Raw genomic sequence first — 23,508 nt, 5'->3', positions numbered from 1 at the left:
AATTGAAAATGAGTGCCATGCTTTCACAGCGGGGAGAGCCAAATGTCAACTCCAGAGCCAGAGATGTCATAATATAGATGTACAGTTGCTCAAAGTGCAAAAAGGAAAGAGAGACTGAATCATACGATGCAGAGAAACTGCCTTGTCATATTTTACCAGAGCCCATTTTTCAGGCTCTGATCCCTCAGAGGGGCTCAACACATGGATGATTACTATACTATTACTGCTGCTGCTGCTGCTGCTGCTGCAGTTGTCTGGCAGGAAGACTCGTCTGGCCCTGGCTGCCGCTGCCCCCCCAACCTCTTCCATTCGTTCCAGACTGGAATGCCTATATTTAGAGTGCTCCTTTCCGCTGTTATGGCTGTTGGATCATTAGCCTCGTTTAACCCTTCTTTACCTCCAGCGAGCTGATTGGCTGAGGGCATGCCCCTCAGGAGTAACCCCCTCAAATCCTGACTACACCACCCCACCTTCCCCTCTCAAATGTTGAGGAGGAGTGTGGGGGGTGGCATGAGTGGCCGCAAAGAAAAATCATAGCCATCCAATTGGAGTTGCTACCGGGGGCCTGAGGAGGGTCACGGCTTCAGATGAAGGACAAAACACAAGATGATGATAATGATGATGTGTGGCTATTTTGGGGATCAGTTTCTGGCTTGAATGTGCATTGCCAACACTCATTTCCCTCGTCTCACTTTGTTTGACAAGCGAGGGCGGGGCTAAAGTATGGCCGTGCAGACTAGTTTGACCTATGGATCCTTCATAGATTTGTAGATAGATTTTCATTGGCAATGGTGGTTGTTTAGACAATGACAATGTTTCCCATGATCCCACACTACTCCATGACACCATCAAGTCCCTCTTTAGTTATTGTTTTGATTGAGAGAACTCTAACGGCAGAAATTACATATCTTGTGTTTCAGAAATAGCAGAATCTGCCAGGCAAATTGCCAACTCCCATGAAATTTAGAAGCACATTCAGAGTCTCTATGGGCCTAAAGTTGGAGACCTGATGATCCTCTAGCAACATCCTTAAAACTTCTTAATAGGGATGCACCGATTGTGAAATTCTGGGCCGATGCCGATGCCGATGTTTAAAATAACAACATGGCCGATGGCCGATGCCGATGCCGATGTTTTTTCTTTTTGTTATTTATTTCGTTTTTGGTGCCACAGAAACATTACTGAACTATTTTAAATGTCTTTCAGCTCTTCATCATACTATTAATTAGCACAAATTAAATGAGACAAATTTATGAAACAAAAACAACCTTTAATATCAATTTTTAGTTGACATTAACCTTACGGTAATTAACATGACAAGTTCTTTTCTGAAAAATAGCCCTCTTGTGGGCATAGTTATGTTCCCCCCCCAAAAAAAGGAAAATAGAAAGGTTCCTCCCGAGCACAGCGTTCATGCGACATTTAAATCAACATAAACATCGGCCACTGCCATCGGTGAATGTAATCTTTTTTTGCCGATGGCCGATGGCAGTTAACTAGCCGAACATCGGCCGATGCCGATGGTCGGCCGATGCATCGGTGCATCCCTACTTCTTAAATTTAAGAATTTGCTGCTTTTTCTTTATCATTTATAACAATAAATAAAGAATTGTGATGAGAATTTTTCACATTTTTCTTTACATTTTATAGTTTTATAACTGTAACTTGCAGCCCTATTAACATTAATGCATGTAAATAAATGTAAAATATCAAGTACATTTTTACATCACCTTATTTATTTTTACTATGTTATTTTATCATTTTTTCAGCTGCCAATAGTCCTCCCATCTCTGTCGTGCATTACATTATGGGGCAATATTATCTATCACCCTCCTATCAGAAGTAGTATGGCAGCATGTAGTATGCAGCCCATGACAGGGTCTAATTACTGTATTTTGAATCTGGAGTGATTGTCCAAAATGGTGGATATAAAGTGAAAAATCTGGATAGAAGATAATCCAAAGAAAAGTGTAAATGTCACGACAAGAGTAACAGACAATGCATACATAAAACCGGAATGCTCCAGTAGAACATCCTCCAAACAAAGTGGAGGAAATTTGAGACTTTCCCCCCAAATTAAGAGTTCATCAGCAGCAGTGAAACTGTTCTGAGCCATCACACATCTGCTGAAGGGGGATTTACTTCTTCCTATTTACATCTTGGCACCTAGATCGTCTTCCCGTCTTCATAGCTGAGCACTGATAAACAACATCGGCCTGCCAAGTTTTCCCCGTTTGTTGATTACTGTTGGGCCTGTTTTGATTTAGGGCGAGTGGGACTAATCCAAGATGATGTGATCTATCTATCTGTCAATCCGTGGCTCCAGTTAGCCAGAGAGGACTGAATGAGCCTCCGCACACCACTAAAACACGCAACACACAACAACACGCATGCTGATTGGTGAGAATCTGACCAGATCTGACCTGACAGCTGAAGCTGATCTCAGTGTTTCTCTGTTTGAATTTGATCTAATACTTAGAAGTTAGATGATATCTGCTACTTTGACTTTTTTTACGCTATTTAAAATAGCGTAGAAAAACAGGCGTATAATTACTACAGCCTGTTCGGCAAATTAGTAGATGGAGAAGAAAATCAAGTGGAACTTTCGCTGCAAATTCCATTGCATGCTTTTATTGCAAGCATGAAGAGGAAGCAGAAGAGATCTTTCTGTTTATGTCTATGGCGTCATGATGATATGTCTGGCCGTGTACGCGAGTGTGTGTGTGTCCATACCGGTGTGGATCTGCCGGTGGGCCTCCAGGGATTCCTCTGTCTGGAACTGGGCACCGCACTGGTCACAAACTATGGCCTTCTCACCAGCTGCACGACAACAGGAGACAAAAGAGTGGAAACTTATTACACATTTATACACATGAACCACATTTGAAAAAGCTGAGCGAAATGGAGAGAACAAAAGGCACCTTAAAGGGAATGTGCAGACCAAATAAATATACTCAAAACCATCAACATGGAGCAATTTTCTTAATTTCTTCATTCTTCAATTTCATTATGAAATATCTTATTCTCATTTGTGTTTTGTCACATTTATCTTTATCTTTGTCTGTGACTAGACATTGTAAATGAGGGCAGCCTAAATGGCTCTTCAACTTTATATAAAGCTTTGAAAGAATGAATGAAATGAAGACGGAGTCAAAGTTTAAAACATTCAGCAGGGTAGCCATGTTCCAAAAATGATTGCCTTGAACACAACTTTTATTTGGGGATCTTTAGGCAGCTTAGACAAAATCAAGGACTGACTGTTTACCACAGATAACCAATAAATCAATTATAAAATTAGCTTATTGAAGACATGTATTGAAATCTGCATAAATAATGCTGATAAGTAAGAAGAAATGTCAGTACATAAATGCAAAAGCCATAGTTTGTCCACTGGAGAGTTTACTATGCAACTGTTAAACATATCTAAGTCATAATTCTTTAAAAAATGTATGTTCTTTTAATGTGTTTACGCAAAAAAACAAAACAAAAAACCCCCCTGAATGTGAGCCGACATGTCAGTACCAGATACTCCTAAACAAATATTTATAGCAAATATTGATATCGATCATGTTCTAGACTTTCCAAGAACGTATGCGACATGCACAAGATTTTATCTATAAAAACAATAAATATTGACTTCTCAGTCCATGTGCAACCTCTGTGATAATAAGATGTATTAGCTGTTTAATTCCCCCTCACTTCTATTTCTTTTACAGGCCTGAGTTGGATCTATGCAACTTGACAAGTACTGACCCTGATTCTGTATTATCTAAAGGCTTCGGCTTTTATTATGTGATCCTCTTTAAAATCATACATTTTAGTATTTGATTGATTAATGGGTGTATTGCATGATATAATTAAACCTACATTTAGCTTTCTAAATTGGTAAGACAAAATATCCGCCTTCCGATTGGCTTTGCATATAGTAGCAGGAGGTGTCATCTCCTTACCCAACATGCAGGATTATTGTGTCCATGTTTGTGACAGTTCATGTGACACACACAGTAAGCTGCACATTATTATGCAGCTCTACTATTCTGCAAGTGTAGTTTGTCAAACTTCCAGATGGATATCTAAAGTAAACACTCTTTATGTCAGTATGTACAATAGCCCTGATTGAAATTATTTTGTTGTGCGCAGTTTTATCAGCAGATAATAAAACATACAAGTCTGATGCATTCCTGCACTTAACTCGAGGCCATAAAGTTACTGTTGAGTACTCTTCCACGTTTGTTGCACCACACTCCGCTTCTGTTTATGCAAGTAGATCAAGTATGAAGCCCTTGAGCTACAGTCCGGATTGCCATGTTCGCCTATACTTTATGAATGTGTACAACCTTGTACAGCGATAAAGGGAGAGACAGGAGACTGGCATGCACACATACACAGTGCTGTTGGAGGGGCACATCGGATCAGGCCCAGGCAAACGACTTTTTATGGCTTGGCACGAAACACTGTACATGCCATACACATCACACATCAAACAGACGCACGCACACACACACACACACACACACATTTCACATCTGGATATTGTGTGTGTGCAAAACAGGCGTGCATGTGTGCGGGTGTGTGTGTCTGTTTCCAGTGTAAGCACAGAGCGATCTCTCCCGACCAGACCTTGGTTTGTTCTTGGCACAGCCTCCTGGGTTACGACACCTCCAGAGAGAGAAAGAGAACACAATGAAAACAGGAAGCCAATTCTTAGATGACAGAAAAAAAAAAGTCAGGGAGAGATGGCTTGTGTGGTTTTGCAACCGCAGTGACATTAGGGAACGGGCTGTACTGTAATAAGCCCTACCAAAAGCAGAAATGACACGAACCGTACATGACAGAGTGTGCCTGCCAGTAGAGTGCTTATGCAACAAGTTATGCAAAAGACGGTACTCTGCACAAGTGAGCGTGACTAGATCATAAGTCACTGCAATGCAACCTGTAAAAACAGGAAATTGTGGATTTGTCTTTGATATGACAAGTTTTATTTCCATTTAACGACTTTGAACTAAACACACTGAGCTGGTGAGCAACGTCCTTTTTAATTGGCTGCATATTCAAGAGGCATAATTTGCAGTGCGAGCGTATGGCGCGCCAGTGTCAAATGCACAGATGAGCATATGGCCGAATTAGCTGGCAAAAGCAGCCACTTAACCTTTGGAGAACAAGACATGTAGTGGAGATGTAGACAGAGTCCCCCAACACACCCACTGATGTCCCTCATTTGCATTAATCACATAGTACCTCTGCTGCTTCTTTAACTCCCTGATTCATCATTGCTGGATAATTTTTTTTTTTTTTTTTTTTACAGCGTGCTACTGTTGCTCTGCTAACCTGGATTGGTGTCTTTCCATCATATTGATTTGAACTCATTGATTGCCCTTGCAGGGACCTTGTAACACTGACTCCATCATATGCTACTCATTGACTAATATCACTGCTCAAAGTAAATAAACATCAACAGCATGGTGCACAACACAGTAAATAGGTCATACTGTGATTATTTTGACAGGTATTGCGATTGAGATCTGATTTACAAGTAGTGTGAATGATCATTTTTGCATCATAATTTTCATTTTCACTGAAAAAAAGTGATTAAAACCAAGATGATGTAACATTTGATGCAATTTCTTGGCCAGGATACCTCTGCAGCACAACGGTACTTTAATATAATGCTATTTCGTCACATATTTTACTTTAATTTGGGTAATGAACTATGACCGACTCTGGTATTATTTCGATTAATTGTGCAGCTCTAATTTCCGAGTTAGCTACAAGGCTAAATTAATTTCCAAAATCTATGAAAATCAACTTTCAGCTTGCTTGACAATAAGTCTTCCGTCGAAGTAAATATTATGGCCAAGTAAATTTCATTATAAGCAAATTTCCATTAACCTTCCTTCATTGCCACCACTGACGTGCCCCTGAGCAGGGCACTTAACCCCCAGCCGCCCCAGATGGGTCCCTCAGCGGGCAACAGATCAAACTGTGATTGTAGCGGGCAGCTCCCAGGTGTGAATGTGTGTAACTGTGTGAGTGTGTGTGTTCCTGCGAAAGAGCATTCATGCTCAGGAAATCTAATCTGGTTAAAGAAATGAATGGAGACCAATGGCTGCCTGGAAGGCTAGAAAAACACAGTCATGAGTATGGTTTTCAGTATTGTAAAATATAGGCGATTCGTCGTAAATCAAGCTAACACTGGCACGGTTACTACAAGTAATGACTCTGCCTAACAGACAGTGGAGCACAGTATAACCAGTCTTCTGGGAGGCCAAGAGGCGTGTGCTAAATGGGCCAGGGATAGGATTTTAGTGCAGGGCATGCCCCTGCTTGTGGCACAAGGACATAAATTGTCAGGAAATGCCTGCATGGTGCCTTGCTTCAAGGAGAATGGAGTTGTGTGAGGTCACCGTGGGGCAAAGGGGGGAGGAAAAAGTGGGAGTACAGGAACCCAGGGTACACACAGCCAGGCAGCCACCCAGCCAGATGCCCGTCACTCTAGTTAGCCGGCTAAGTGCTAACAGGGGGGCCTCCGCCTGGTAACAGCCGCCATCAGCCATTTTCACTGCCAAATTAAAGTGATAAATCTTGAGGCCCCTTTGATCGCGAGAGGGTGAACTTGTTAGTTAGGAGAGAAGGAATAAGAGGGACAGAGGAGACACACACTTGACATCAGCTGTTACTCTTGTCTCATGTGTTCTCCGTGAACAAAGAAACTACACTCTAACCAGGGGCCCATTCAAGATTGCACTGTAGAATTAAAAGGCAACTTCAAAATTAATTTTAATTTCATTAAGCAAGATTTCCATTTGCACATGAAAAAATTATTTGATGGCATCCCCTTGCTGCTCACCAGGAAATGTTGGAATGAATAAAATCCACAAGCTAATGCGAAGTAAATAAAAATTAATCGTCTCGAAATTAAAAAGACCGAAGTGAAAAAAGGAATCTCCAAATGGTAGACTCCCCAGTCTACTCTGTCAGTAGGGAGTCCTGTGTCACACATTGCCACAGATTCAGCCCTGAGCTGACATAATAAAAGTTGCACAACTCATGCTGAGTTAGTGTGTGTGTGTGTGTGTTTGTGCATGTTGGGAGGTGAGGAAGGGGTGGTGATCAGGTGCCACATGCCACTGAAGCAGCTTCCCTTTTCGCTTCCCTCTCTGAAAAATTACACAACAGTTGTTGCAGTGCAGTGTGGCTCAGTTATTTCATAAAGGGCTGTAAAAGAGAACAAGCCAGAGAGGGCTCCATGCCAATCAAGGAAACTTCCTACAAAGCCTGGGAGCAAAGAGTAATATAACGGCCTCGTATATACTGTAAACTTGATCTGGCTTAACAGGCTTTTCATTCCCCCTTGTAAAGACAACTTTCCTTCATACGGTGCCACAGTGGCACTTTCTAGAAACACTAACCTCTCAATGTGCTGTGAGTTCATGCTAGTTTAAACAGCAGCTGTGAGTTTTGTGCTTGGTAGTAGAAGGTTCGTATCTGCTTCCTTGGTTTCTCGAAAAGCATATTGAGTAATTTTACAACTTGTTTTGTAAGGTTTTGAAGTAGTTTCCTTCTTCTTTTTAAGTGGGTTTAGTCCTTTAATGAAGATGTAAAGTTAGCAGGACCTCCTAAGGGCATGAAAACACAGATATTTCAGCCGGTCATACAGAATACCAAGTCAAGTCTATTACTCCTTTCACACTTGACGAAACCCCCTGCGGAAATGTATCAGCTCTGAATTCAATCGGCTGTGATTGAAATGACCTGGGTGGAAACACTAATTTTCGCCCCTTGTTAGGCCCGATGCTATGATGTGTGTTGAAGTTCAGGCCATTGGCTTGTTCATACTTTTATATCTATCTTTCCGTCTGTCCAAGCACCTCATGGACATCGCTCAGTTGCCGTTGAGAGACTTAAGTTAAAGAAAGTAAGACGCAACCACCGCTGGCTGCCGTGGCACTACCTGAGCCTCGCCAGCTGCTAATCGCTACTGCACATGTGCAACTCTCAACAGAGATAAGACAAGAAGCAAGATATCTCACTCCTTAGCTACTTCCATTACCAGCTCCGGAAAAAAACAATGTGTCTAATTCAGAATGTTAATGATTAAAACTTTTTATAACAAGTTTAAAGTCTTCTAGATGTAATCTGATTAAGTAAATGACCTGCTGCTTTCTACTGTTCCCTGTTTTCCGGCGCATTTGTGTGTGTGTGAAAAAACAAAGTGAAACTCGGTGATCGCCTATTTTTAGCAGGTTTGCCAACATTTTTGAAAAACAGCATATATAAGCACATTTTGGGGTGAAATTGGTATATGTGAAATCTCTTTATTCTCTTTGCTTTGCACAGATATTTAGTCGCGCATGACGCACTTCGTTTACTGTAAGTGTTCTTCAGATACAATGTGCCGTTTCCTTTTATTGTATTTTGATGTTTTCCTCTTTTTATACCTTGTGTTTCCTTTCCTTTCCTTTTCCTCGTGACTTTGGCTTGACTGAAAATAAAAAGTCCAGTGCTCACTTAATACTTGATAAACAAAACGTATCTCAAACTTTACAATGTAATTATCTAAAAATAATTAAAAAAAGGATTCACGTGTTTGCTTTGCAAAACCATTTTTGGTTTGTCAGAAACCTTTTCAAGTTATCAAAGTCTTCATCTGAAGTAACAGTCAGACTTTAGTCAGCCATCACGTCACATGGGGTCCCCTCATGCTAAACAGGAGTCACAACACTGTCACATTTTTGTTCAGTCTGTAAATGTGTTGTAAAAGTGCTCTATAAATAATACTTGTGATTACTGTTGGGTCTAGTTGACTTTAGGTGCTCTAACCACCTCCTTGGCATTATTCAAGAGTGTTTCACTTAAAGTTAACTGCTGTGGGCTTCCCCCAGCAGAGGCAACATTTCGACGTGATGAGGGTTGTGGATTAGCCCACTGAGCAGGCCTCACAGGGAAGTGATGGTGCATTCCCTCGCCTGTAATTTCCCCTGACATGCTAAGTGCTCATTCTCCCATTTCCCTAAATAATGTGGTGTGCAATGGTGCATTGTCCTATTTGCTATTACACTCATTCCACGTGTGCATGGAATCGGAGCTGCGAATGCGAACCATCGTTAGGTTATGATGCAGAGACGCCGACCAGGGAAAAAGTGAGCTCAGTGCCCATTTGGGAGTTTGTGGGTGTGATAAGTGTGTTTGGGTGCAACGACACACTTTCACCACACTCACATCATCCAGCTCAGCTATGTGATCTCATAATGCTGCCATTCAGAGGCTCTTCTCATTCAAAATGTCAGAGACAGAGAAAGGCCCTGTTTGTTTGGGGTGATACTCTTGCTTTTCTTTGCATCCTGCTGAAGACTAAATATTTTTTGTGACTGAATGCCCACGCTCAGACTTGACACTTGTTGTTCCAACCTACTTTCTTTCACAGGTAGCGCATATATGCTAAGTTTGCAACAGATGTCCCCCCTTGGGGATCTCAGTCTAAACAGAATCTTTCATCAAAGACAATCGCAGAATTAAACATAAGAGATAGAGAGCCTGTCTTTGCTCATAGCGACACACTAAAAGTAGGACACCGTGTTGATATGAGAGCTTAACATTTCATACTGCAGAACAGATAAAAATAAAACTTTCTTTCTTTCTTCTTTAACAAATGCTGGTCATTTGATAATCTGATGAAGCCATGACATCTTCCACATTGCAACACATGCATTAAATTACCTTATTTTGCCTGTTAAACATGATACTGAAATTAAGTGTATATATAACAACTTGCATTTTTATCAGGAAATCAGCAAAGTCATGCAGATGTCTTCTGTCCCCTGCAATATAGTCATCAAAATAAGTCGTCAAATGGTCTGAAATGCCTGTTTGCATGAGATGGCATGACACCATTTAGCATTCATTACAGAAAAAAACCCTGTCTAAGAGCTTCCGCATTGAGAGAAGGCTCAACAATAGAGCTCGACTGTTCCAGGAGAATCAGCCTGCTATAAACCGCACAGTGCCAAATTCAACTCTGGAGAATCCATCACATGTAAAAACAACATGATGAACAAACAGCTCTGGTGCATGTGAATAAAATGCCAGCTGTCTTTAACCTGACTCTGCTGTACTTCTAGTCATTAACATTCAGCAAAAGCTCGTGAAATTGTGCATTGTTTAAAAGTTTGGGATCAACAAAGTGAGCTACATGCTAGCTTGCTCTCTTGTGGGCTAAGGCTTGGTCTTGAGCTATCGCAATAGCCACATTTCAACACAAATTACTTGGAACTGTTACTCCCAGGAACTGCTTTTAAAGGAAGTAAGAGGTACGTTTGTTTCTGGTGCGGTCTAAAGACCTGCACAGATTAGGCAAATTGTGACCTATGACCCATGGCTGGTTATTAATGTCATTTTTGCGCCGGAAACAAGATTATCATTGGTCCATTTGTTGGGATCCTTTCTTTCAGAACTCCTGCACGCTGCGAGTACTCGACCAATAAGAAATGTTCAGTGCTGCAGGCCCCACCCTCAAAGTTCCTGTGTTTCTAAGCAGGGACTTTTTGGCATTGTTAAATAATGTCCCTGGAATTGAATTTAGACCCTGGTCCTTGTGGTGGATATACACACTCAGTCCCTGGGGAAATTCACTGAGGTAGAAACTTGCTAGTATGCGCAGCCATAAAAGTTTGCACGTTATCATTTAGATTGAGCTAACCCATTTGTATTTTGCATGAAAAGTCTTGAAATTCATAATTACAATGTCTTAACGAGAGTTTTTGATGACAGTTTAGGCAAAGTTAAATCTAGGTATGAAGTAGGTGTTTCCATGTGACTTAAAGACCTGTCCCAGGTAATATTCCCCCCATTGACATTTCCTCTAAAATGCACAGGGCACCCTGACCTGAAGAGTTACTTCACTTTACAACAGCGGGAGTTAGGTCAAACATTAAAAGACTACTGACAACTTGCAGTTATTCTAATTGGCTGGTTGATTCTTGTGCAAGAATGAAAATGTGCAGGTTAACTTGACCTAAAAAAATCTTCAGTTCTGATTTTTATTTTCCATTTTAGCTCCTGTGCAGGCTTGGTTCTCACACTTTACTGTATGTGCACATATTTCTGCAGGAAGTGGCTGAATGATCCGTTCGCAGGAGTCAGGGAGGCTAAATGGGAAATTAAAAAGGCTAATTACAGTGTATCTGTCGATGGCCGACCAATATCACACTCAGTGGTTTTTAACAGTGTAAACAGGGCAGGGGAGAGCGAGGGGGAGAGCGGGAGGCAGACAGACAGATTAGGGAGGGAGAACGTGCATGTGTGTGTGAGTGTGACAGAGGGAGGGAGGCAGACAAGCGCAGTCACCAACAAAAACATCGCCTGGCTGTTCACTGAGCCTACATAAATGGCTTACGTAAGACAGTACTCTCAGTACCAAAAAACAGCAAAAATCCATAAACACACACATCCCCCCTCCTACTCCCTGCACACATTCACACACATGTTGGTTTGCCTGCACTTGGAAGGACTTCCATTCATTCCCTTAACCATAAAATATGACTTCCTCTGTCTCGACTAGATCCATGTCCTCAATCTTCAAAAAGTGAAGCAATGGGCGAAATGACATTTAATGTCAAAAAAGCTCTTTATTCCCAACATCTAAAACTCAATCTGGTTCACATACAAATAAGCAAAACAAGTGCACATGCACATTCATGGGAACACACACAGACGCAGTATGCTGTCAGAACAATGAGTACAGACACCACACGCTCTCTCTCTCTCTCTCTCTCTCTCTCTCCCTTTCCCCCCCTCCCTCCATTCCCTGCCTCGCTCTACCTTCAGCGTTATAACGAGACGTGCTGTACAGTTTTATTTACACCAGCCTCTTATCAGTGGTACAGCAGCACAGACACTGCCAATTGGAGAGGACAGGCCACGGTACTGCCTGTACCCTGTAGTGGAGTAGGTGTGTACCGCCATGCTCCCAGCACGTTTTTATCAAGGCTCAAGAAAAGGCTGGGCCCGCGCCAGGCTGCCTCTCAAAATAATAAAATAGACTCACACACACAAACACACAGGTCGAGTTTGCAATAAGTCACCACGACTACAGGCACATTATTACGCAGGTCTGGCGGCATACCATCAAGACATTTTCCTTTTTCGGGGTGTAAAGGGATAAACCCACCTTGAGATATTTTAAACACCTTTTCATACGCGGGAAAAGTATTTAGCGAATGCATTTTTAGCAGACGTATCTCTTAATGCGTACAAGGAAGCATGTGACAGATGGCAACATGCAGGAGGGGGCTGAGTTTAATATCAAATACAATCAGGGCAGAGTCCTTATAATGCATTTTAGCACAGAAGAAGACTTGTAAAGTAATTTCGTAAACATATTATCCAATTATTTCATAAAATAACAGGTGGCATCTGAAAACAGGCATTCAGTAGCCTGTTTGAGGAGAGTTTTAAATGTTAAAACAGGAAGATGATTCATACGTATAAACAAAAAAGTGTCACATTTGACAGTTTGCAGCATAACTGAAGTGATATTTAACTTGTCATTATCCTGACAGCAATAGGTTGGAATTTTAACATGTCGAGTCTATCGTGTGTTAGCATTAAGGCTAGCCTACAACCTTGGAAATATATGACAAACAGTACAAACATTAAATGGGAAAAATAAAGCACCTAGCATTGAGAATTTATAACAGGAAATATTAGCCAATCTGCTACCATCATATATATTAAAGCAATTAATTATACTCCATAGAAAATCAAAATTGGCCTCATAGAGTGAAACGCTTACGATGGAGAGCTAACTGAGTAGCAGGCAGACTAGCATAGACATATAAGTTAAGCGAGCAGTTAAGCTAGCAAACTCTAACCTAGTCTACTACCATGACAACAGCTTGGACTCAGTGGCTTGCTAGCTTTGTTACCAGCTGAAATTACCAGCTAGTCATGAAGTTAATCTGGTTGGTTTAATCAAATTTAATTTAATTTAATTTAATTTAATTTAATTTAATTTAATGTATTTATTTATAAGAAAAACTCACATTATAGGCCGATCACAATGAGACACTTCGCTCTAAACATGTCTGCAGGAAAACCATTGTGTTCCTATGATACGGCGCCAGGCAGGCACTCCCCTCCGGGAATGTGCGACAAGGTTTCCTAGCAGTTTTTAGAAGTTGAAATACGTTGAGCTTTTCAGCACAAGGTGTGGAGTCGCACCGAGCTGTTTTGTCCAAAAGCAGCTTTTCCAAGTTGTTTTTCTGAGTGACCTCATCTGTAATGACGAGTCTCTATGTGTTCTACCACTTAATCAGTATTTCTGTAAATGTGCCAGTGTTAGCCAAGTGGCTAATTTTGCAACTGCGGTCCCTTGGCAAGATGTTTTGAAACCAATAATGAGGATATTTTCGGGGAATTTTTCTTCTTTGTTGCTTTTGTCTTTAGGCTATTTACTCATCATTTATTTATCCAGGGAGGTTTCATTGATATAAAAGATCTCTTTTTCCAGGATGTCCTTGTCAAGATGGCAGCAAAAGCCACATAAAAAACCTGTTACAATACACAAAAACACATACACATACCATACATAAAAGCAACACGAGGGAAACAGTGAAAGAAGTGAGGCATACAGGCCATAACAGCGATATCCATAATGCATACCACCTTGAGTAAAGGATTATGTAAAGCAGCAACAAGTTTCCTTCAGGGCTGTTTGTAAAAGACCTCTAAAGGTGTTCAAAGAGGGGAGTGCGTCTAAGGTCGTGGTATGTGAGTAACATCGCTGATTTAGCCCCGTTTGATCTGAGCTTTAGAGATGTTGACATAATTAATAAGATCGCGAAATGGATGGAACAAGATGAGACGGTAGCTATGTAGTAGTAAAAGAACATCAAAGGACAATCACGATCCAAATCTGGTGTTACACAGTGTAGCAGGGTGTTCTGGGCAAATACAAAGTAGTTGCACATGGAACATGCATCATGGACTATGTAGATGATATTGCAGTAACTATAAAACAGGCGCCGGTTCTCAAAAATATCAGTCAGACACACAGGCAGAAATGACTTTATAGTGTGGGCTAACACAGCACCATAGATTAGGAGATAATCTTGCTTTTCTGTGTGCGGGGGGGTGGTGGTGGTGGTGGTGGTGGTGGGGGGGGGGGGGGGGTTGGACGGGGCAGACAAGCCATCAAAAGCGCAGGAACATGTCTGCTCCCGATGATATTGTTATCGACGGAGAGGAAGAAGAAATCAAAGGGAAGTGAGAGAGCACGAGGAAGAGGGAGGGAGAGAAAAAGGAGGAAACAGATGAAGACAGAGAATATTCAGGTCGCATTTGACAGCTTTACGGTCTGTTGCGCCGAATGGGATGTCTAGGGACGTGGCAAAGCAGACAAATATTGACTTGCAGAGCGTTCGAATGCACACACATATACACACACACGCACACCGACAAGGAAAATACACAAGACACTTCCACATGAAGCCTCTAAATTCACCCCCCCCCCCCTTCAAAATGGATGAGCTCACATTGCAACATCAGTCACCCTTGTTTTTTTGCCCAGCTCAACCTCTTAATCCATTTTGCCAGCAAACCAATTTGTTTGTCCAGTAGGTCACAGACAGTTCCCTGCCCTCACTGTTCCCTGTTCTCTTGTACTGTTTATTTCTCCCTCTCCTCTGCCTTACTTTCGCTGAACGACGAAGCCATTTCCAGAGCTTTTTGCCCCCTGGGAGATCGAGGGCATCTCAGTCCACACATCCGTCCCTCCTCCTCCTCCTCCTCCTCCTCCTCCTGCTTCCTCCTTTCCTGCATGCAGTCCCTTCCTCTCATCTACCTCGTTCTCTCCCGTCGTCTTTACTTTCAAAACTGTCTTGACGTCAGAGGAACCTGGTTTAAAGTGTGCACTGACACAAATGGATACAAACTCACATGTATTATTTAAACCTATTTCTTTAGCTTTCTAAACTGACCTAACTTTTTGTTTTTGAAGATAAGTCCAATCAGATTACTATGGATGTGGTACTGGGTACATAATGTTAGCATGGGGTAGTGATAACAGTGTCTTATCATTTTGTCCTTAAAACATATGTTTATCAGAGATCTTATCCTGATTTTACTTGATTTTTTTCACTTGAGCTGTCTTTTATGTTTATGTTTATTGTTATTGAATGTACTTTTCTTTTTTATAAGTTGTCTTCTATTTAATTTATTTGTTGATGTGAGTATCTTGACAGTTACTGGGGTGGATTGTATAGACATCCATGGTGCCCAGAGGATTATCATTTGTCCTTGAAACATGTTTTCAGAGATATTATCCTGGTTTTATTTGATTTTTTTCAACTTGAGTTGTCTTTTATGTTTTTTGTTGTTATTATTCTCCAATTTAATGTCTCTCACTTTCCAATAACTTTTCTTCCTGTTGATTTTATTATTCAGTACACCACTGGAATTTCTTGACAAATACTGGAGGTGGATTTGCATTATATCATGAACAGACATTCACGGTCCCCAGAGGATGACTCCTAATGACTTTGGTTATCCCTTTACTTTTTCTCTGGTGCAACTATGAGGTGTAAATTTCTGGATTTGGATTGGTATTCATGCTCCTGACGGGAGAAATTGTCATAAATTTGTCAAAGCTTCAGCTGTTCCTTAGTTTCTATTGCTAATTAACACATCTTAGCATGCAAACACGCTAAACAAGATGGCTTGTTAACACTGGCATGATAGCGTGTTTGCATTTTAAAGTCTGCTAGCATGGATGTAGTTGCTTGGATGCTTAGTTTTTATTACAAATCAAATTTATTGCTATTTCTTTTCATCAATTACATAATCTCTGTTGTCATTATATAAGTGTAAGGCTTTATTTAAAAATCAGAAATTTTTTGAGGTCGTCTTCCCTCAGAAAAACCTTGAACTCAGTGCAGAGAAACCAAATCATGAGGACTTTACAACTCAGTGCAAATGGTGTCACACAGACAAGTTTTAAAGCTAAAGTTTACTACTATCTGATGGCTTTTGTTTACTATGCCCCCAGGTCTCTGACATAAAACTGGCATGCAGCACCATATCCTTGTGTTTGTAAAATAAAGATGGTAAATAAAATGTTATCATAACTGCTAGAAATGATGAGGAAAAAAAGAAAATAAGATCCAGGTTGTTAAAACTTGTAATTTTCCCGTGTGCAACAACACACACACGGTCATATATGCCCTGCCTTGCTGTCCAGCAGTAGCAATTACCCTGCTGTTGCCAGACACTGACCAAGTGTTTAAAAACACCCCCACCCTCTCCAAGCCCTGGCCTCCCCTCCTCCATGGCTGCCCCTTGAGGTGAAAGGTGCCATGTGTTTTCAGCTTTGCTTTCAACCCCCCTCTGTTTTCAAAAAGAGAGGAGAAAATGAGGCTTTGACATGTATCCCTGTGCTCCTGCAGGCCACAGACGCCATGATATCTTCAGGGTCTTGAGTGGGTGTGTGTATTTGTGTGTGCATGTTGGTACATGGATTTGTGTGTGTGTGTGTGAAGAAGTGCAAGGAAGGAAACAAGAGCTGGGTGCATGGAGGAACCACCGGGGGCTCTCCTGGTGTGAGGAGGCAGGAAGTAAGTTAGGCTGCTCTAAAATGCCAAAGTGGACCATTTCTTACAAGCCTCGGGGTCTGGTATTAATAGATCCTGGTAGGACAGGGGTGGCTGGGTGGGCTTCTGGTGAAATATACGCAGACATGAGTGACCTAGTGCAGTTTGAGCCTACCAAAGTCTGATGAAAGAGGCCTTGATCAGATTGAGCTAAACTTGATGTGTAAGTACTGAATCTGATGCTTGGTGATGTATTGTGTAACTTCTGGAGCTTCACTGCTCTGAAATAAACTAAGCTGACAATGAATAAAAGGCACACAGTACTCATGTCAACTAACTCAAGCAAGCGTGCAATGCTTTATACCATAGCATACCAATGGGACAAGATGATTTAAAGTGTTGGCTCTCTGACAGCACTGCGCCCATGAGTCCTAGAGTCCTGATAACCCTGCAGCCGTAAAGGGCTGAGTTTTTGGTTGATAATGCTCACAGAGATTTCGTTTTCCACATCCTCCAACCTCAACAGCAAAATGTGCTCGTCACTGAAGCAGGCAACAACACGACAAACCTGCTCCCCGCTGATCTACCTAACAGAATAGGTCATTTGCCTACGACTCCAAAAAACGTGTTGAGAGTCTTGTGTCTTGTGTTGCTAGCCTCAAACGTTCTGGTAAGCTCACTTCTTTCTGACCACACCTCTCCGGATATTTTACCATCATCACTCATCATGTAGCAATGATCAGTCCTATCAGTAACTTTTCCCTGATATCAGAATTGAATTGAGGTCAGAGAGCTCTAAGCTAATCAACCCGACACGCAGTTCAAGGTCAATCTAGAGCAGCGAGTGGAGTAGTAAGTTAATATTTAACCTGCTCACGGCCATTCACAGCAGAGCAACCGGAAGTCTTCTCATGCATCCTATATCCGACCGACAACAGCTTTTTCAGATAATACAGCTTAACACAAGTCAGTGTGAGGTCGCAGTGTTTTCAACAGTATTATCTTGCAAGTGCGCTGTTAAAAGCCCCCGCAACATCTTTCAAACCCTGACATTTTTTCCGTGTGCTTTGCTCTTTTAATTCCTCTAAGGGAGCTCATCTCTGAGCCTTGTTTATTTCTCCAACAGCTCGTCAACGTTCCTGTTGAATTTCTATTGCCTCGAACTTCAAACCAGCTCAACAGTAGTTTTCCAAAGCATTTTGACATGAAACAGAATCTGGCAACCACCACTCAAACAACAACAAAGCGCTTCTGTATCGTTACTGCGTCCAAGAAGTGTTAGAAGCAACCATTTTTGGGAAATTCTTGGAAACCATTGATATTTGCAGATTGTGGCATTTTTTTTTGTATATGAATAATAAGACCAAAACCCTGCTAGTAGCACCATGAGGCAGCAATCTTCAACAGAACAAACAACACAGGGAACATTCAAGCTTCGCCAGTGCTGGCACGGAAAAAGACTGCAGTCGCTGCAATCAAGAGTGTTTATCATCTTGAGAGCATGAATGTGCTCAGTAAATAGCATGCACACAGAGACAATAGTTATTATCTTTATGGCTGGAAAAGAGTTGCTTACTTAAACACAGGTCATTGTAAGTGATTGAAGAATCAACCAACCCTGTCTTTCTCTGATCAGGACAGTCCTGCGTCAAGCACTGTGGACCATGAATATCCAAACCGAATTCTTTAATAGTCTGGCTCATAGTTGTGTTGAACTGACATCAAACAACAGAGACAGACAGACCTGAGACTCTGACCAGCAGTTGAACCCTTACCCCTGTGACCACCACAGACTGTTGCCCAGCCAGCTGCTGGGAATCCAGCAATTGACATCCTCTTTACAGTGCTGTAAATGCATTTATAGTTCAAGAGAGGAAGGGATGAGATGGCTGCAGGACCGGGGCAGGAAAACTCATTTTGGCCGTTGTTTGCTGCCTGGGGGGTGCGGGCCATGGGCTGAGGCTTAAGGTGATTGCACCAAATCTAGACACAAGCAACACTTGTTGACCTTTTTTTTCTCCTTTATTTTCTTCTTCTGCAGTAGCAGGCAGAAACGACTGCCAGGGAGTGCTGGAGAATGAAACCAAAGCTGAGGCCTTCCCTGGGATTTTTACCAGTGTAACACGAGACACTGAGCTCCTGCTCATTAAAAACCCACGCGGTGGACGCACAACACATTCAATCAGTTTCATGTTAGCATAAGCATTCTTGTCAGATGCTGAGGAAACTGTCTACTGCGTTACAAAACCGTTCTTTGTCATTTTCCAGTGCCAGTGTTCTCATTTTGCGCTATACAGTGAACCAAAATGGCCACACGAGCAGTGAAATCATGGCAGGAGTCGGTTGAAGCCCCCCTACACACTCTACCTCCCTCTCCCCAGGTCAATAACCTGTAAAGATTTAGTGTTTAGGGCCCATTATTTCCTGCTTTCAAGTCACACATTGTCAAAGGCAATGGTGAGTTTATTAAGGCTGGAGTCATGGGGCCTGTGGAGTGGAAAGCAGGGAATACAGTGATCACCTGGGTAGTAAAAACTGTGACAAAGAAAAAAGGAGGGAAGAGTGTAAACTGGCAGAGAAATACTGAGTAGTATAAAATGAAAGTTGGCAGGAATTACAGAGTATATTAATACCCCTGGTGCAAAATCTGGAAACACTGCTCCTCGGAAAAAAAGCTATCAACTTATTTCTAAAATTATTCAGAGAAGAAGACCAAAAGGTTGGTGTTTCTACTACGCCTGAAGATTAGTTATGGCTACAAAAAGACAACTAGAATATTGCTGAACAACTGTTGATGTTAGTCAGTTCAACTCAGGAAAGAGGCCAATCCGAGCCAACAGAAACAACTGGAGACATGGCCGCGAGTGCAGCTGATAGGATATCCAAATGGTTAAACAACAGGATATGCTTGAAACATGCAGCTTTTGTTTTTTTACTGCACTCAGGTGCATTGATTTACATACTTGTTTATTGTGTTTGATTCCAAAATCCTCTCTTCCACCCTGTTAAATCTTCCACATAAAACATAATAAGTACTGACATCAAACGGGCAAATCGGATCAATTAGGGAAATCTCACAACGAGAGCTATTTGGGGGAATAAACTCACCTCAAAATACCACAGAACTCGTAGTCATCAAGCCCGTGTTATCTGCCAAATGACACCATACAGAGGTTACTAGCTCTTTTCCATTAAGTCATCTGTTTTTCTCCGAATGGGGTGTCAGAGCGAGGATATTATTTGGTGAGTAAAGTCAAACAAAAAAAAAAAGAAGAAGAAAATCCCCTCATGTTTAGATCCCGTCCAGACCCACAGCGCAGATGACATTGAGATCCAATTAGTTATCATTTATGAGAGCCTGAGCTCAGCTTTCTGGCTGCCTTCATCAGCTGCTTTCAGTTTGAGCTACAATAAAGTTAAAAGACATTGCTTACGGCTTGCACACTGCATTGTACATAGACAGAGTCCTAAATAAAGAACAGACAGGGATAAACTGATTTGAAGACATCCTTTTCACTGTAATGTTTGATAGTTTGAAAGCAAATAAGGTTGTCAACAGGTCTCCAAAAAGACTTAAACTATGTAGATTTTGATGTATTAAACACTTTTATTAAAAGCAATTTTAAATATTAAATTCAGCTAAGCTATAACACAGAGAAACCAGTGCTAAAAATGTTGATATTTTTCCTCTTTAGACCGAATTAAAGTTGTTTGGATTTAAGGATTTGCCGGCCCGCTACTTCTTGCAGACCCGTCACTTTGTGCACGGGCCTCACACAGCTCTGGATATAGATACAGCAGAACTGATACTGTAGAGGCAATGACAGCTCTTGGCAGGCGGCCAAAAGTCGGAAAGTGTGTGTATATGTGTGGTTGGAGGTGGGGGGTGGCGGCGAAGGGGGAGGGGGGATACAATCAGCTGAGGCAGAAATAGGCCAAATGGTGACTGTACGGTTCAAAGAGTTCGCCTGTCCTCTCTAGTTGCTCTCTGAGTAAGGTTTTTCTTCCCTCTATTCCTGCTGTTACCTTGTTGGATAATCAGGGAAAGTCTTTGCTGGATGTATGTTTTATTCAATATTCATTTATTTATTGTGCATCTTGATCATTTTAAGAGTTAAGTTACAACAATGTATTATTTTCACTTTAAAAAGGGACGCAGGTTGCATGAGAATAGTAGCATATTATGTCTAAATTAGAAGTTATAACATTTTTTCCGCTGAATATATTCTGCCATTTAGGATTCATTCTCTTTAATTGTATTCATTCAGTGTCATTAAACTCACATTATATACTGTAAAATTCAGTTATCCGTTTTAAACTCGCTGGAGTTAAATGAATACAAGACTACGTCTGCAAGAATTTGCGATACTTGAATTATTAAAACCCTTTTAGGTAATTTATCATAATTTCACCGGCAACAACACATGAAATATAGAGTTACTTAAAGCTACTCCAAGGAACTTTGATGTTTTGTTGATTTTGGATGCCTTTGTGGACAAAAGTGGTAGTGTTTCCACCATCACAACTACACATTACCATCATCATGTGTGACAATATGTCAAAAATCTAATTATCTAGAGAAAAAATATCCTCCTGCTTCTTTTTAACTGGCTAACTCGCTGTTACTTTGCCTGGGAAACTGGAAACACAGGCTCTTGCAGTCTCCATGCGGCGGCAGGTGTTAAGAAAATCAAAATAGAAATAGTCAATCTTCTTGCTGATGGTCTCGTTTGCTTATGTAGGTCATACTGAGGCATCAGTAAAAACTCCTTGCAGTAGCTTTAGCAACCTGTTAAGATTCACTCAGTTTTGGATTATCATTTAAAACTCTAATCTCAGTGTAGATGAAACTTTAATGAACTGTATTTAACTGTGCAAGTAGCAGCAAATGGGAGCCGACTCATTTACTTCAACCCAAATTGACAGAAACATCCCCAGTTTACAGAAAATCTCAACGTTTCAAAGGTTTATGTAAGTCTGAAAGTGGGTGACAGTTTGACAGAAACATCCGTATCTGTGGTGCGTGCTGTTGTCACGCTGGGTGCACTCATTATGTCTCTTTGCTCTTTATGTCTTTCAGTTTAACCCACAGAGATTTGCCTGAATATTTAGTGGACATCTCATGAAGCAAAGGCTCCTTCTCAGGAACTGTTCACTGGGTACATTTACAAGCAATTTTCTTTAAAATCAGTTAGTAAAGCAAACTGGTTTTAGGTCATTACTCACTCTCTGACATATCATCTGATGTTTTTCCAAAAGTTATTCCAGCAGGCCACAAAATTAATAAGATTACAGATTCTGCTGGATGTGAACATTGTTAGAAATGTTAAGAATAATGTAAGCAAACAACTCAACAAAATATATTGCATAGTTCTATTGGGTTTTAGACATTTAAAGTGGAAATGTTGGATATTGTATCTTCAAATATTTGGATTTTGGATTTACTGTTGGGATCAGCCAGATGTTCGGTTAACTAGTCCAATAACTCGTATTGCTTATTGCTGATTTGGCGACACCCGTGGTTACTGACGGCAACAGCAACTAGTGTTTAATTAATGAAAGAGCTTTGTTTGAAATGACAAATATATATATCTATATATATATATATATATATGTATATGTATATATATATATATATATATATATATATTGACTGCTGGAGGAAGCTAACACCTCACCACTCTGTGAGCTGCAACATAAGAAGAGCAACTGGTGTATCTGTTTACAGCCAAGCCAAACAAAATGTGGGCTGAGTGGATTTTTCCCGTCATGCTGTTTTAATAACGACGTCAGCCAATAATGTCATCTGAGATCATGATTTAGAGTCCTCTTCCACGTGTGATATGCTGAAAACGGAAAAAAAGGACTATTAAAGAGAGCAGAGTGATGACAGGAAACGAGGGAAAGAGAGAGATGAAACCAAAGTCCCTGCCAAGGGCCGGACTCAAAGGGGGGCTGCTGAATAATACCTTTACTTAAAGTATGGATGACAATCAGTATTCTTCATGCATTTAAATACATCCAGTAGCTGATCATTAAATGAAATAGACAGCCTACGCAGCCTATGCTGTGGTGCAGCATGAAAGTTTGTACACAGTGTTTGAGAAACTGTCTGCAGGATAGTTGAACTAATAGTTGCAAATCAATACACCCTGAAGCCTCTAACCCCCGTCCAAAAAAGAAAAAAATCCTCTAGGGGGCCTTCCAAAAAGCCTGTTTACTCCTGGATTGAAGTGCTTTTCCCTCTGACCAGCCGTATTAGTATTCCGTGGCCACTTGCTTGTTTTCAACAGTTATAACACAATATCCATGCTTTGCTTTTATGTCGCACCTCCCAGTGGAATTAGTAGCATAAAAGCAATCCTTGTGTGTCCTGGCTACTTCCAGATGGCTTTGGGAGTGCTTTTATCTTCTCCCTCTGCCTCGCTTGCTCTGTCTCCTTTCACTTTCTGTTGCTTTCTTTCTTCCCCCCACATGAAAGTGCCGTCGGCAGATCTTTGCTTAGCCGGGTTCATTCTCTCTTCATCCGAAAATATAAAAGTTTCAAAGAGCATTTCATGAGGGAGCTCTTCCATAAATGGGATTCATAGCTTTCTAATCTGCGCTGCGAAATTGATCTAAAAAGTTTCCCAGAGCTATTGGCCAACTTACATAATGCAATAAAAGGTCGTGCCTGAGAGAATATTTACTTTTATTACCATTTGTGTCACAAACATTCCCCCCACTCTGTTTTCCCCCGTTGGGACTGTAACAGAATCCAAATCCCTTTCACAAAAAGCCATAATGACATTTCATTCAAATTTACAAACACATTTTTAGCATGCAAGAGCAAATTTGGAACAAACTGTCAAAAGAATAAGTGGAAGTTTGGAATTTTATTAAATAATGGAAGAGAAGCAAAAAATAAAGAGGCAAGATTTGAGAG

General features: G+C 41.1%; 1 protein-coding gene across 1 annotated transcript in view; it reads right to left on the bottom strand.

Moving 5' to 3' along the window:
- Positions 1–23,508, bottom strand: part of zbtb16a (zinc finger and BTB domain containing 16a) — a 165,289-nt gene that overhangs the window by 65,364 nt on the left and 76,417 nt on the right. Inside the window, exon 4 of the mRNA XM_073479166.1 lies at positions 2,734–2,820. Coding sequence (XP_073335267.1) covers positions 2,734–2,820 — 87 coding nt within the window. The remainder of the gene's footprint in view (positions 1–2,733; positions 2,821–23,508) is intronic.

The sequence above is a fragment of the Pagrus major genome, chromosome 13, assembly GCF_040436345.1.
Source record: "Pagrus major chromosome 13, Pma_NU_1.0".
Lineage (NCBI taxonomy): Eukaryota > Metazoa > Chordata > Actinopteri > Spariformes > Sparidae > Pagrus > Pagrus major.
This window is presented reverse-complemented; position numbering and strand designations above follow the sequence as displayed.